This window comes from Copadichromis virginalis, linkage group LG2 (assembly GCF_057382275.1).
Source record: "Copadichromis virginalis isolate Kocher_CV1m ecotype Utaka linkage group LG2, C_Virginalis_male_GT1.1, whole genome shotgun sequence".
NCBI classification, from domain to species: Eukaryota; Metazoa; Chordata; class Actinopteri; order Cichliformes; family Cichlidae; genus Copadichromis; species Copadichromis virginalis.
Genome location: NC_140619.1, coordinates 37,072,621 through 37,088,324, shown reverse-complemented (window position 1 = coordinate 37,088,324; position 15,704 = coordinate 37,072,621). Strand labels below are relative to the sequence as shown.

The following is a 15,704-nucleotide window of genomic DNA, read 5'->3' as shown; positions in this document are numbered from 1 at the left end:
GATCATGAGCAGATTTCTTCTTTCTGAAACACATCTGAGCATTTAAAGTCCAGCAGGTGATAAATTCATAAAAATAATTCATCATGACATTTAAAGAGTTTAGTTTGCCAAACAAAGTAGAAAAAAGGAGTAGCATGTGTATGATTCTGTCCCCTGCAGGCTCATGTTTTTAGACAAATTGGGTGTTACTGCAGTACTGTTATTGTGGTGTTTCCCCAGTGTGCAGACTCAATAATCTGTCCATTATGAAAACATAGGGTCTCTTCATTCTTAGACAAATTCGTCTATTGTGTTCAGTCACAGACTTAATACTATTTTTTGGGATTTGTGGGGGCTAACACAATTATCTTCCTGGCTCTAGGAAGTTAACAGGCAGGGCCTAAGGGAAGGAGCGGTGCTTATCAACCATCTACCCACTGTCACAATGACAAAAGTGTTGGCACATGCAAATGAAGATAGGAAAGTTGTCTGCAAGACTTTCCTCTGATGCTGCAGATGATTATATTGCCTATTATGTAGTTCCACTTTTATGTTTAAGGTTGGTAACATCAATCAGTTCTGCCTATCACCAACCTTATATGACATATGTTAAGGACTGCAGAAAGCAATGCATTCAAATCAGTTCCACTGTAGAGTTTCCATGTATTGCTGCTTATGTGTATAAAATGGCAAAACCATGCACATTTGTGAACATTTTTACCTATTGAAGGTTTATTTATTTAATGTAACACATTTAGAATCGGTGTGACTGTTTCGTATATATTCAGTCATTTATTTTAGGTTTTCACATTAAGTGTAGAATACATCACAGGCTGATCAGTTAGATTACCTGCCAAATGTTTCAGCAGTAGCTGATTTGCTTTTGCCTTTTGTCTAGAGAAAAAAGATGCAGGACCAAAATACTACTTTCCGGGTACTGAAGCAATGGTTTTTAATTGGTTTATGCCATCTGTTGGCATCTAACGCATGTTGTCCTGTACGCTTACTTTTAATATGCATTGAGATTCTAATGTATGTAAATTAATTATTTTTCTATGTTTTGAGAAATGGTGGAAAAATGTTGTTTAATGTCATTCAATTCTTGCTTTTATATAATGGTGATTGCAGTTAGCTTCAAAATTGAGCTTAATAGTATGCTCTTGTCCCCAAAATGAGTATTTCTTATGTTATGTATCTATATATCTACGTATGTAATATTTCTTTTTTTTTTCTTGCAGCAAGAAAAGACCTGAAGGATGAAAATGAAGAAAAAGTGCCACAATTTAAGAAAAAGGCAAAAGAGCTTCGTATCTTGGATGCCAAGACTGCACAGAATCTTTGTAAGTAGATGCAGTTATTTGTCCTACAGAAATGAACCATAACCATAACTGAATGTTCTTCCTCAGTAAGGATGGTGTTTTGTTGAGTTTTTTTAATTGGTATGTAGTGTTTTATTTGCGTCCAAGCCTTTTGATTTGTAAAGCACATTTTTGTTAGAACTGAATACTGAAATTACATGTAGGTGTTTAAAATCACTTGTGGCCGCGAGTAGCCTGTTTACCTAGTACAGGTGTATTAAGTCACCTTCCAGGCTTCTTCTTATTTTGCTCTTCAGTTAACATGCAAATGATCTAGAAAAAACAGACAGAACTCCTACTCCTTCTTCTTAAATAGTGTGTGTGCTTGTTAGCATATCTGCCTGTCTGAAAGATTTGGTATAATATAGCTCAGAGTGACAATATAGATCATAACACCTCAACAAATATGAATGTCACATGTTAAGATTATGCCAGTCAGTTGGTGCTTGCTTGTGTAGGCTCTCTCTAGGTACTCCGAGACATGTGTGTCGGGCTGTAGGTGTGAGTGTGAATGAATTGTATGACCAGCAATCAATCTAGAGTGTCTCCTGCCTTTTGCCCCATAACTCTCAAAATAGGCTCCAGTCCCATGATGAAATACAAGTGGTTAAAAAATGGATTAATGTTTAGATTGCAGTCCACTCATTTGTTTACATGTGTCTTTTACACTGTTGTTATTTAAGCAGAAAGGGTGAGAATTGTAAACAAGTGATGACATATTCCATAAATAGAGATGTGATAAATTACTTAAATTTGCTAAATATTGAGCACAAGTTTGAAACACAGAAGCCTGTTTGCTGCATTTGTATGATTCTGTCATTGCACGTCATTGCATCCTTGTATGGGCTGTGACAATGTTGATATGATAGGTGTCACTGCCATCTTTTATTATATAACAAGCAGATGGGCTTTGAATTTGACAGGAGGCAAAAATAAGAGTGTAGAAAACCTCACCTTCAGGAAGGAAATGGGTTGGAAGCATGTTGTTGTATTTAGTTATGCAGCTCTCCTGAGCCGCGTTGACACATACTACAGCATCATAGATCATATTCTGTGCGTGCCTCTGAGTTCCCTTTACAGTTTTGATGTTTAGTAGTTTTGAAGGTCCGGTGACTGAGATATGTAGGTAGTTGTAATGTAAATACCATGTTATGTATTGTGGTATAGCAATCATGCGTACCAAAGTCTGATCATTTGAACTTATATTAAGCTTAATGTTGGCTTTTGACTTTAGGGTCAGCCCAAATTAGAGAAATTAACTTTTTGATTATTTGAATGTACATATGAACCTTGTTTAAGAATCATGAAAAGCTGAAAGCTAGTAAATTCAAATTTCAATGAAAAACTAACATATGTTCTTTAACATTTCATATTGCAAATATTTTAAATACAAGAGAGAAGTTGACCAAAGTTAAATTACTACTTAATGTTTAAGAAAATTGTTCATTACAGTGGCCTGCTATTGTACTGAATGTATACATCACACCTTGCAATAATGGTCTTAAGACTTAAGTGGTGTTGCATAGACATTTTTTGGGGGGGTTGCAGTTAATGTATAGAAGCTTTGACATAGTGTAGCCCTAAAATCTTAAACTATATATATATATATATGTATATATGTATATACTCTCTCTTCAAAGTTCTTTTCAACTTTTCCTTACAGTACTTGTCATCTATCGGTCTTGTGCCGGTATTTAGCCTTAGATATATATATATATATATATATATATATAAAAAAAACAAAAAACACCCAGCACGCCCCTGCGGGCGGTTTATCCTTCAAGCTCGGGTCCTCTACCAGAGGCCTGGGAGCTTGAGGGTCCTGCGCAGTATCTTAGCTGTTCCCAGGACTGCGCTCTTCTGGACAGAGATTTCCGATGTTGTTCCCGGGATCTGCTGGAGCCACTCGCCTAGCTTGGGAGTCACCGCACCTAGTGCTCCGATTACCACGGGGACCACCGTTACCTTCACCCTCCACATCCTCTCGAGCTCTTCTCTGAGCCCTTGGTATTTCTCCAGCTTCTCGTGTTCCTTCTTCCTGATATTGCTGTCATTTGGAACCGCTACATCGATCACTACGGCCGTCTTCTTCTGTTTGTCTACCACCACTATGTCCGGTTGGTTAGCCACCACCATTTTGTCCGTCTGTATCTGGAAGTCCCACAGGATCTTAGCTCGGTCATTCTCCACCACCCTTGGGGGCATCTCCCATTTTGACCTCGGGACTTCCAGGTTGTACTCAGCACAGATGTTCCTGTACACTATGCCGGCCACTTGGTTATGGCGTTCCATGTATGCCTTGCCTGCTAGCATCTTGCACCCTGCTGTTATGTGCTGGATTGTCTCTGGGGCATCTTTACACAGCCTGCACCTGGGGTCTTGCCTGGTGTGATAGACCCCAGCCTCTATGGATCTTGTACTCAGAGCTTGTTCTTGTGCTGCCATGATTAGTGCCTCTGTGCTGTCTTTCAGTCCAGCTTTGTCCAGCCACTGGTAGGATTTCTGGATATCAGCCACCTCCTCTATCTGCCGGTGGTACATACCGTGCAGGGGCCTGTCCTTCCATGATGGTTCCTCGTCTCCCTCCTCTTTCTTGGGTTTCTGCTGCCTGAGGTATTCACTGAGCACTCGGTCAGTTGGGGCCATCTTCCCAATGTATTCTTGGATGTTCCTTGTCTCATCCTGGACTGTGGTGCTGACACTCACCAGTCCCCGGCCCCCTTCCTTCCGCTTATCGTACAGCCTCAGGGTGCTGGACTTGGGGTGAAACCCTCCATGCATGGTAAGGAGCTTTCTTGTCTTTATGTCAGTGGTTTCTATCTCCTCCTTTGGCCAGCTTATTACCCCAGCAGGGTATCTGATCACGGGCAGGGCGTATGTGTTGATGGCCCGGATCTTGTTCTTACCATTCAGCTGACTCCTCAGGACTTGCCTGACCCTCTGCAGGTACTTGGTGGTTGCAGCCTTTCTAGCGGCCTCTTCATGGTTCCCATTTGCCTGCGGGATCCCCAGATACTTGTAACTGTCCTCTATGTCTGCAATGTTGCCTTCTGGTAGTTCAATCCCCTCAGTTCTGACTACCTTCCCTCTCTTTGTTACCATCCGACTACACTTCTCCAGTCCGAACGACATTCCAATGTCATTGCTGTATAGCCTGGTAGTGTGGATCAGTGAATCGATGTCTCGTTCACTCTTGGCATACAGCTTGATGTCATCCATGTACAGGAGGTGGCTGACAACTGCTCCGTTCCGTAGTCGGTATCCGTAGCCAGTCTTGTTAATGATCTCACTGAGGGGGTTCAGGCCTATGCAGAACAGCAGTGGCGACAGAGCATCTCCTTGGTAGATCCCGCACTTGATGGTAACTTGTGCTATGGGCTTGGAGTTGGCCTCTAGTGTTGTACGCCACATCCCCATTGAGTTCCTGATGAAGGCTCTTAGGGTCCCATTGATCTTGTACAATTCTAGGCATTCCAGTATCCAGCTGTGGGGCATTGAGTCATAGGCCTTCTTGTAATCAATCCAGGCAGTGCACAGGTTGGTCAGTCTGGTCTTGCAGTCTCGGCTGATTGTTCTGTCTACCAGTAGCTGGTGTTTTGCACCTCTGGTATTCTTGCCAATTCCTTTCTGTGTCCCGCTCATGTATTGACCCATGTGCCTGTTCATCTTAGCCGATATGATACCTGACAGGAGCTTCCATGTAGTACTGAGGCAGGTTATTGGTCGGTAGTTGGAGGGGACCGGTCCCTTCTTGGGGTCCTTGGGGATCAGGACCGTCCGGCCTTCAGTTAGCCATTCCGGGTGTCTTTCGTTAACTAGCAGCTGGTTCATTTGTGCTGCCAGACGCTCGTGGAGTGCAGTCAGCTTCTTCAGCCAGTAGGCGTGAACCATGTCGGGCCCTGGTGCTGTCCAACTCTTCATACTGGAGACCCTTTCTTGGATATCTGCCACTGTGATGGTTACTGGACCCTGTTCAGGGAGGTCGCTGTGGTCTGCCCTCAGATCCTCTAGCCACTGAGCATTGCCGTTATGGGTTGCATCCTTCTCCCATATGCTCTTCCAGTATTGTTCCGTCTCCAGCCTTGGTGGTGCTGTTCTCTTATTGTTCCCTTGCCACTGAGAGTACACCTTTGCTGGTTCTGTGGAGAACAGCTGGTTTATTCTCCTGCCTTCTATCTCTCTGGTGTACCTCCTCAAGCGGCTGGCCAAGGCTGTGAGTCTTTGCTTGGCAGTTTCCAAGGCCTCAGGTATGGACAGCTTGCTGTATTTCTTAGGCACCTTATTTGTCGCACCTTTCTGCAACTCCGTTAGTTGGCTAACCTCCCTCCGTGCTACTTTGATCTTGCCCTCTAGCCTCCTTCTCCATGGAGGGTACTGCCCCTTGTGGCTGTTCAACTTGTAGCCAAGCATCTCACTGATCACTGCTGCCGTATTGTAGATGAGCTTGTTAGTGTCGGTAACCGTGGTTGTAGGTATTGTCCGTAGTGCTGCATTAACATCATCTAGCAGACCTTCTGAGGGTACTTCACGTAATCTTGGTAACCGGCTACGGGGGATCCAGGTTTCAAGCTTGGCCATGATCCTATTTTTCAGGTCAGTTTCTCTCGCACTCAACGATCCTTCTCCTATCGCACTTGGGGCTATGTACCCAATCTCGGGTGGGGGTGATGATATCTCCCCCCTGACCTGGCGTCCTGACTCCTCCTTGCCGTAGCATTTGTGTTGTACCTCGTCAATCTCTAGCTGTGAGAGCAGTCCCTTCTTTCGAATGTTGGAACACTGAGCTACTAGTTGTTTCGCCGTCATTGTGGATGTTGGGTATCGAAGAATCCATAGGTCCCTCATCCTATTCATGTAGCCCCTTCCGCCGGGGTTACTTGCGTAGTAGCATTCCAACAACGCCCTGTTTTCGTCCCTTGCCCACCGATGCCTTCTTGTTCCAGTAGCCCACTTTTCGTCAGGGTGCCCTGGTTCCTCAACACCTGACGCGGACCTTGTTGATCCGGGCGACGTCCGAGCCGGCATGCCTTCATATTTATCTGTCTCGCTCATGTCTGCGGTAGGCTTGCTTAGCATAGGGGGTCTAGCCTTAGGACCCTTACTGGATACAGACGCCCCAGGCAGGAATCGAACTTGCGATCCTCTGTTCCAAAGGCGTGTAGTTTAACCACTACGCTATCCAGCTATACTTTGGTGTCACGGTTCGGTATTTTTTCGATACAAAAAAATGTTCATGAATATATATTTTAACTCAAAACTACAGTTTTTAGATTTAATGTTGCTGAAACAACAAAATAATAAAAAAAAAAGGTAAATGGTAAATGGACTGGTTCTTATATAGCGCTTTTCTACTCTTCTGAGCACTCAAAGTGCTTTATATAAATCTATCTGATCGAGAAATCACTCATCTTTGGAAAAGAGAGTTTATTACAGAGAATATGCTGGCCTGAAACTGAATTTAATAAACTCATAAAGGCAACGTAAACAGATTTTTAAAAATAAGGCTTACACTTAGTTAGCTTACTAATAATAATTACAGTAGCTTGTCAAGACAATGTACTACAGTTCATATGAATTTTAATCTTATTCAGTATGTCAGGTGCTTCAAGAGTAGTAAATCTCCTACTCAATATACTTCCCCAACTGGAACAAAAAAGTACTCGGCACAATGCTTTTCTCTCTTTTATCACTTTTCTCTGCCGCTGTTTTTTTTTTTTTTAACACAGCTTGTGCACAATGTAGCAGCTGTATAAAGAGAATTAATAAATGGAAAACCGACATAAAATGTATACTTAATTTAAAATTAGCAAATAAAGCTGGATTACACGGGCAAGAAAATATTAAAATATAAAAAAATATAAAAAATATATATTTTATATATAATGTTTAAGAATTCATGTATTAAAACGGGATGATATATGTACCAACTGGTTTCTCAGTGAAGAGTTCCTGCAATTCTGCTTAGAACTAGAAACCATTGAAAACCAATTGTTTCCACAAAAATAATTAATGCACAAACAGAATTCCAACGCATTTCAGAAAGTAAACTTGCAGGGCAGCATGGCACCTGTTTTCACTTCCATTGGAGATATTTAGGTTTTGTCAGAGTCTGGTGTGCTATATTCACTACTTTTTTTTACTATACATGCAATTTTAACATCTTCATGTGCACTTTGTCTCTATTCTTGCTGGAGAAGAGAGTTGAGAGATTTAAGTCCAGAGGGAGACTTAGAGGTGGGGTCTGCCTCAGTGAGAGAGTGTTGTGAGAGGAGATACAAACCCTGCGTTCTTGTATTTCCTGAAAGAGAAAAAGGACTGAAAAAAAACTCAGCATAGAGCTACGATACTTAATAAATTTATTAGACCACCTTTCATAAAAACCAAGAAAACACAGATATTTAAAAAATCTGTCAAAAATGAGTTTAAAGCTAAAAATCATATTGTTACTTATTAGACAAACAGAATTCATGTTTATATTGCTCAAATTAATTCATCGAGCATAACGTTCAACTATTCAAACTATTTTTTTCTTTTCAGGAAAATAAATAACTTCAATTTGACGCCTTAATAAAAAAATAATGATGTGTATTTCCCTTTTTTATATTTTTTTGAAAAACAGTACATTTCCCTCGGGATGAATAAAGTATTCTGATTCTGATTCTGATTTGAAAATTCACGGATAACAACAGTAATTATATCACAGCATTAAAAATGTCATGTTGATTAAAGTGCTTCCACATGCTGGCGGATTAACCGTTACAGAAACATAAAATGATTTTGATAATTACCAATGCTATTCATTTAGAGCAGCTATGCCATAAACCGTACATTGCGTGGTCTACTACATTTGCTGTTGTATCTCTATAGATGTAGTATCACTTATAGTATCGCTTTCTATCCCTTTTCAACAGTACAGAAAATGGAACATAAGAATCAGATGTTTGATTCCCGTATCAGTAATGCAGTAATGCAAAGCTCCTTTGTATACAAACTAAAACGAAAAATACACCTCAGTGCACCTGGAAAAACACATACATACTAATCCTCATGGGGGAATGTGCAGGTGCAATTTTCTGCTAAATTGTGCACCAAAACGGCATTGTGCTGCTGAATCTCATCAACACACCTACACCTACACCATCACAGGAAATAAGAACCAGGTGCAAGCTGATAGCACCAAATGTTGGATTTTCCGCCTGGAACTTTTTTTTTGCCTTCCCATCTACGTTTCCCTCACTTTGAATCTCCAATGTGTCCTAGTATCCAATACATATGACCTATGAAGGGCGACTCTTAAGAGAACTCAGTACTGAATATCCAGCTGTAGGTCTATTGAAGAGGCAATACAAAGCAAAGACAATGTGCTTTATATGACAAAAAATGTTGAGCTGAGGAAAGGTAGGTATATTATGTAGTGAAACCAGAAAATGATGCTAGATGTTATGGGACTAAAGCTCTACAACACTATATCGTAAATCAAAGTGATAGCAACGGCGTGTTATGCTTTGACTGACTTAAACGCAGTAAATACTCTGTATATTAAGTAGCAGTAGACTATGAAGAGCTGAAAAAAGGACGCACTCCTTCTCTGTTGCACGTCACATACAGACATCAGGTCCCAGTGCTTCAGTAGTTAAGCAGCTGTTGAGTGACTCTCCTCCAACTCATTACCAAACCTCCATGTGTGACTTCCACCTGGATACACCATCAGCTCCACTTTTCAATGTAGCCACCCCACCTGGAGTGTGAAACAGCCATGAGGCTTTGCCCTGAGGCAAATTCACTGGGCACCTTTGTATCCACCCTTACAAAAGCATGTAGCTGTTCACATGACACAAACACTCCTACAGCTAATTAAAAATATTCTCATTATTAGTATTGTTATTATTACCTGTCACTCTTTTACGTGTTGTTGTTAAATCTTGATTTTTCTTTCCTGTCCAGCTTTTGTGACACAGACTATCCAGTCGAAAGGCTTAAAATGCATTAGTTTTTCCAAGTGGAAAGTTAGGTCTGTGGTCATTTTGTGCTGAAATGTCTCTTTGAAGCCTGCAGTCTAATAAAAAAGGGAGAGGAAATGACTCTTTTCTGTCTACATCACAACAGCAATTTTCTTGGGCTCGTTCCGCCTGCCTTATGAAGAGATCCGGGACATTGTGCTCCAGGTAGACGAGGAGAGACTGAGTGAATCACTCATCCAGGTAAGACTGATACTCAGTGTGGTGCGTAAGTACCCCCCTTCCCCCCATTTTTCCTTTCTTTTTTACCCTTCTCTGTTACTTTGCAGTTTCTAAAAAATGTGTGAACTTTGTGTGTGTGGAGACCTGGTGTGGTCTCTTTTTTTTTTTTTTTGCACAAGTCAGTCGTCTCATTTTCATGTGGACCATAGAGACCCACCCTTTATCCTATTACAATGGATGGAGAAGGTGAAGGCTTGGCAAAGTCTCCTCAACTCCACCCCCATCTCGTCTTGTCTTTGTTTTAAACCGTGATTAATGAGCTTTCTAAAGGCTACTTGTTTTTTTCTATTTTATTTTTCACTGTCTCAAAAAAAAACCATTAATTGAAAACAAGGTGGATGCACTTGAGGTGAAGATGCATCACTGTGCAGCCTGAGCCTCAATCTGCACTAACATTTCTTGCACTGTCCTTGTGAGTAAAGCAGCATGTTGGCTTTTATTACTGTTTTATTTCTGCAGTAGGAGGTGTGTACCCTAGGGGTGAGTAGCAAATAGAACATTTGATTTCAGTATAATCTTGGCAGTGATACACTGCTTTCTGTGCATGAGTGTGTACAGAAGTCTTTCTCCCCCCCCTTTTCTTTACTTGACAACCAGGAGTGGACATTGTTGAAGTGGCTGCTGATTTCAAGCTTAGGTCCAGAGAAAGGGGGAAAAGTTCCCACTAGCTCGAAGGGTGTCCTGTGGTGTCTGGCATTGGGACAGTTGATCTATTGGGTCCTGTGGTTGTGAGGTGGGCTTCTTTGGATTGCGTTTGCTCTGACACATCCTGTAGATGCTCAGTCAGATCAGTGTCATGTGTTCCTCAAGTCATTCCTGGCCAATGAGCTGGATCACACTGCTTTTGTGTTAAAGTTCTAGTGTGGTCTCAGAATGCAGCTGTGGTGTGGAGGTGGGTGATTACTTGGTTTGCAACAATGTTTAGTAAGGGAGCACATAACGCCCACATAATTCCCAGGAAAAAACTTCCCCAGTATAGCTGTGCAAAGTAACAATGTGATTAATGTTATTCAATTCACTTGAAAGTGGTCTTAATGTTGCTTCTGGTTGGTATATTGTATATAACAGTATATATCCTTTACCACCAAAACTTGCACGATTTGTACATCAACTAATGTAAATCCTGCAAAATCAACCCTTAAACTGACTAGGTGAAAGTACAGCCATAGGGTGTGTATGAGAGGACACACATCCCTCCTCTTTGGGGCGGAAAGTACTAACACATTGCCAGTACACACAGCACCACATATGATGTGATGAACAAATCGTGGCTGAATGTAGCAAAAATACACCAATGAGAAATGTCTCAGGGTTAGTCATATGTAGCTTTTTCAGCATTCAAACAGCTAGAAAGAGGTTTTTTATTGTCCCCATTTACTTTCTCCATTTTACTCTTTATTCAATGTGAAGCAGGACAGTGGGGTTTCTAACAAAAAGGCTCAACGGGGCTTAGGAGAATGAGCGTATGACTCAGTAAGAGCATCTGAAAACCAAGCTAATGTCATGAAATCTAGGGGGAGCCAGGGTGACCAACCGGGTTAACTTATTGGTACAGAAGGGGCACACATCTGGCATGTATGTCACTGCTGGTTAAATAATGGTCTGCATGGTCTGAAGTAGAAAGTTCAGGCGGAACAGTTTGGATAGCATCCCAGTTATTAACAATTCTTTCTTCTGTTAATTCACCTGCTGTTATGCTAATGTTATATAATGTCTCTTTTGAATTTGCTTTGAATTAGTTAAATTATGATTCTCTTACATTAGAGGTTTACTAGCCTTTATATATGGTGTATAAATAGAATTTGAGTGGGTGACAATGCATACATATTCTATTATTGTGGAATATAAGCTTTTAACTAAATCCAATGCAATTGTTTAATGCATGGATATAACACTGATGCATTCTCATTTTATGAGAATGAAGTTCATTTTAAATATTAAGGTTGAGGTATTAAAAATCAGTTTGAACCCACAGACAGCTCAAAGCGCATGTCATGTAGTGGTTAAAATGTGAAGCTCGAGGACTTATTAAACTGTGTTTGACTGAAAGCACGATTTGCTGCAAATGGTACATTGCAATAATGTTTGGCAAGAGAGGGAAGCAAAACAAATGCGTAAATTTTTATTTACATGAAAATGTTGCTAATTGTATACTTAGATAACCATCCTACTGAAATATGAATGAGGTGATTATAAAGCAAAAGCGTGCAGAAATGAGCTCGCAAATTAAACGAGGCAGCAAGCAACACATGCCCAACAAATACAATTATAGCTATAGTTGAAACTATGCAGAGGCGCTGAAGGGAAGCAAAAAGACTCCCTGCTGGGTGACACAGTCCTGAGTGTGGGCTCCATCTGCACAGTGCTTATCCACATTCATTATGCTGATTAATCATTCCTCACCACCCACTTTCAGCCACACGCCAATCACCATTTATCTTTTGGACAGATGCACACACATAAAATAAAGCAAGGACGGTTTCAAAAGTAAATGAGTAACAACAACAAGAACAACAATAAAAACATTATTAGTAAACTTTCTTCATCGTATTCTTCATCTTCACCTTCTGCTTCTTGCTCTTCTTAGCAAAAGTGTACATGCTATTGGTTTTACACCAGTCATTTACTGTTACTGAACTACAATCAAAATGTGCAATGGAAATTTTTAGTGGTTTTTTTTTTCATTCAAAAATTGCCACGTTGAAAAATTCATTTGGCAATTAGACAAAGAGTGCCTGTATTTGTGGTGAAGAAGAGGAGACATGAATAATTCCTCCTTTTTAACTGGCTGTGCAGTTTTCGTTATGAAACGAAAATAACCAAGTTCAAATGTCTGTTCAACAATTGGAATCAACCAGATAAGTTTAAAGAATGGTGAAAATGGAAAGAATCAGGGAAGCAAGAGGTGTTCATAATCCATCTAAAACCCTGTAACTCAATCTTATTACCTTCCTTCTCAGTCGACATGTCTAATGTAATGATTTGTCAGCAGAATGTGGCAGTACGCTGGCCTTGAAGTACCCCTACAATGTGTCACCCTGGCAGAGCGGATAGATAGGAGTTGATTGGCTCTCCTTATTCTGCATTAGGGCCCATCAACGCCTCGGAGATGATATACACATCCCTGAATGTTAGCAGACAATCCTGGATCTCCCCATTCATCCATGCCCCACACGAATGCTTGCACCCTTATTTTCATCTCCATGCACCCAGCATGCAAACATAAGTACGGCACATGCAAATGGATAGACGGTGTCAGTTATCCCCTCTGTTTTCTAGTCCCTGTAAAACTGCATTATGCATCATCTAACCAATAAATGTGTGCACAGTCCTCAAACACACACACACACACACACATTTGCATTCTGTCATGCCCTCTTTCTTTGTCTGTGCTCTTTGTTTGACTACAATAGACATAGTGCTGGTGGTCATTTTGTAAATCAGGTCAGCTTCATCAAATTTTAAAAGACAGAGTCACCACACTACCATATAGATTATAACAGTGTGGACAATGACAAACAACAATACCAGTTGGCTCAGTGAAAGCAGGTTGAGTCTCAGAAAGCATTGCAAAGGTCTGCTTTTAAAAGAGCTGACATCCTGACAAAGCTATTCATTGCTTTTATTGGTGGCAGGAGAAGCAGCAAGGGAAGGGTCCTGTAGACCTTTTTTGTGTGTGAAAGAGTCAGGCACATGTGGGCTTCAGGGCCAGGTTCTATTGTGTTTGCATTTAGTTTTGGCACTGCAAGACTACGAGACCTAAGCAGCACTCTGGCTAAGAACACATCTTCCACACTTGCATTATTTCAATCATTTTTGTGGATATGTGCCCATGAGCCTACTGTTACTGATTTAAACTGTTGCCTTTGGTGTTTTTATCTGTCCAAAAGTACCCAACAGCCTCTTTGCCCCAGAGGGGGGAAGGCTTAACTGGCATAATGATGGTATTTGGTCCCATGCCCTTACGGTTCATGCCAAAGGAACACAAGGAGGCCAAACAATGCCCAGATTATTAATAAGCACTTGTAAACTTGAATAGTTTATAGTGCAATCAACTGGTACACATGCAGGGAGTTATTAGCTCATAACCTTTCTCTGTTAGAGTAGTTGTCACTGGAGAATTGCAAAAGAAGTTAAAGTTGCTGACAATGTTGCCATTATTGTATTAAACAGGGTTTGCATTCTCAAAGAGAAACTGTGTCCAACGGCTTATTTAAATTATTTTTTACTTACAGTAGGACGGATTAAGAGGTGTTGGTTTTTAGGAATTTAGATTAATGCTTAGCAAGGATACTCTCCAAGCACTCTCTCAGCTCGTTCTTTTGTCTTGCCACTTTTTTCCTTATTATTCTTGTACAATGTTTCTGCTGGACTACCTTGCATTCCCTCATTGCTTAATTGGCACATCTTGGGAAATAGTTCTTTGCGATTACAGTTTATAAATTCTTAAGCTGTCTACAATGCATGTATACCCTCTTCTAATGCTCCCCCGGGCAAATATAAGCTTTTTTAGGTCTAATCAGCTTTTCTCCTTCCATCAAGCAAAAACAGCCCGTGGTTCTTCATGCTGTATACATAGTTGGAGATCACAGCCCTTGTGATGTCCAATTATGCTCCATTTCTAATTTAACCATTTCATATTAAAGCGCATCACTACATTGACCTCAGTAGGTGAGAGCAAACATGTAATCATAAAGACTATATTTAAATTAGGCAATTTTAGTCTGGGAATTCATAAATGCAATATGCAATATATGCAGTATTTTGCATCATCATCCTTTGTCTTTTAATAGATATCAGGTCGATTGCTGCAGTTATTTTTGAGAACTTGCCTCCACTTTGCATCCTGGGTATTTCAGTTTCTTCTCTTTCTTTAGCCAATCCAACTCGCTAAATGAAGTTAAAAGAGGGCATATGTAGGGGCTTAATCATGCTGCAGCATCAATCTTGGATTCAGATAATTCAGATAATTATTTCTCTCTCTCTATTTTACCCCATCTGCATTGAGAATTAAACTTTAGGCTTCTGGAGAGCAGCTCTTTTCTCGGTCCCTACTAAGAACACACCACGTGATCTAGCTTTTTGAAATGGGGGAGTCATCACTAAATGTTTTAGTACGCCCAGTTTTTGGTGCGTGTGGTAAGCTAACTCTCGTCAGCGGATGATATGGCCCTAGGGGCTTGTTTTGCAGAATATCAGAGTGGCTCCTTAATGTTTAATGTCTGCCAATGTATTTTATATTACCCCATCTTCTTTTCAAAAGGAAAGGCTAATGACTAACACTGCACCGCTGCTATTCATTTGTAATTAGTATTGCCCTATGTTGTGTGCAAATGCACTAGTAAAAATATCAAAGAATTGCACAATAGTGGCCATTAGCTTTCATTTAAACTTAGCATATCCTAATTGAGTCAGTGTATGCATATCACTTTTATTACTCATTGGTTGACATACCAGCGCTTTTAGGTAAATAGTGGGACATTTCTTTATTCCTTTTTATGCTTTTTATATAAGCAGAAAATTGTTACATACATTGCACTCAACTCCTGATTTAGTGCAGAAAAAATGAAAATGATACAATGCTGCAATATCAACAGGAACAGACCAATAGCCTGTATGTATTACACCTTCTTTTTCAAGTACAGCACTTATTTAAATAAATATTTCCCCAGTCTGACCTATTCTGACCCTGCTGTGATATCCTGTACATGAAAACAGGAAAAGCAGTCTCCGCTATCAGTTTATAGCATTTCTTTAGTCCCTGTTTTGCTCATTGCATTGTAGGTTTTTGAAAATGTTTTCATTTTCAAAGTGAAAGCAAAGTGTCTAACAGCCCTAAGATAACAGCAGATATCCTGACTTCATGTTTCCTTTGATGGCTTTTTTCTTTTTTTGGGGATCTTCTATGCCTTACTTCTCTGGGGAAAGAAATGCGCTGATGTGTAACATGTATACGTAGAAATTTAAATAATTTAGGGCTCTTAATATTTTTCTGATTCTCAAAGAGTGATGATTATGTGGCTGTCATTTCATCAATATCAGTTCACATTATCAGTGAAGACAATTTAAAGTGGCAGGCTGAATAATCGGTCGCTAACGTGGCTAATAAATGCTGTGTGAACACAAA

At 40.5% G+C, this 15,704-nt stretch overlaps 1 protein-coding gene across 7 annotated transcripts in view; it reads left to right on the top strand.

Annotated features, from left to right (window-relative positions):
- diaph2 (diaphanous-related formin 2) overlaps positions 1 to 15,704 on the top strand; it is a 373,933-nt gene that overhangs the window by 207,557 nt on the left and 150,672 nt on the right. For all 7 annotated transcript variants that reach the window (XM_085433575.1, XM_085433570.1, XM_085433569.1 and 4 more), the window contains 2 exons: positions 1,218 to 1,319; positions 9,444 to 9,538. In XM_085433575.1, the coding sequence (XP_085289701.1) occupies positions 1,218 to 1,319; positions 9,444 to 9,538 (197 nt within the window). The remainder of the gene's footprint in view (positions 1 to 1,217; positions 1,320 to 9,443; positions 9,539 to 15,704) is intronic.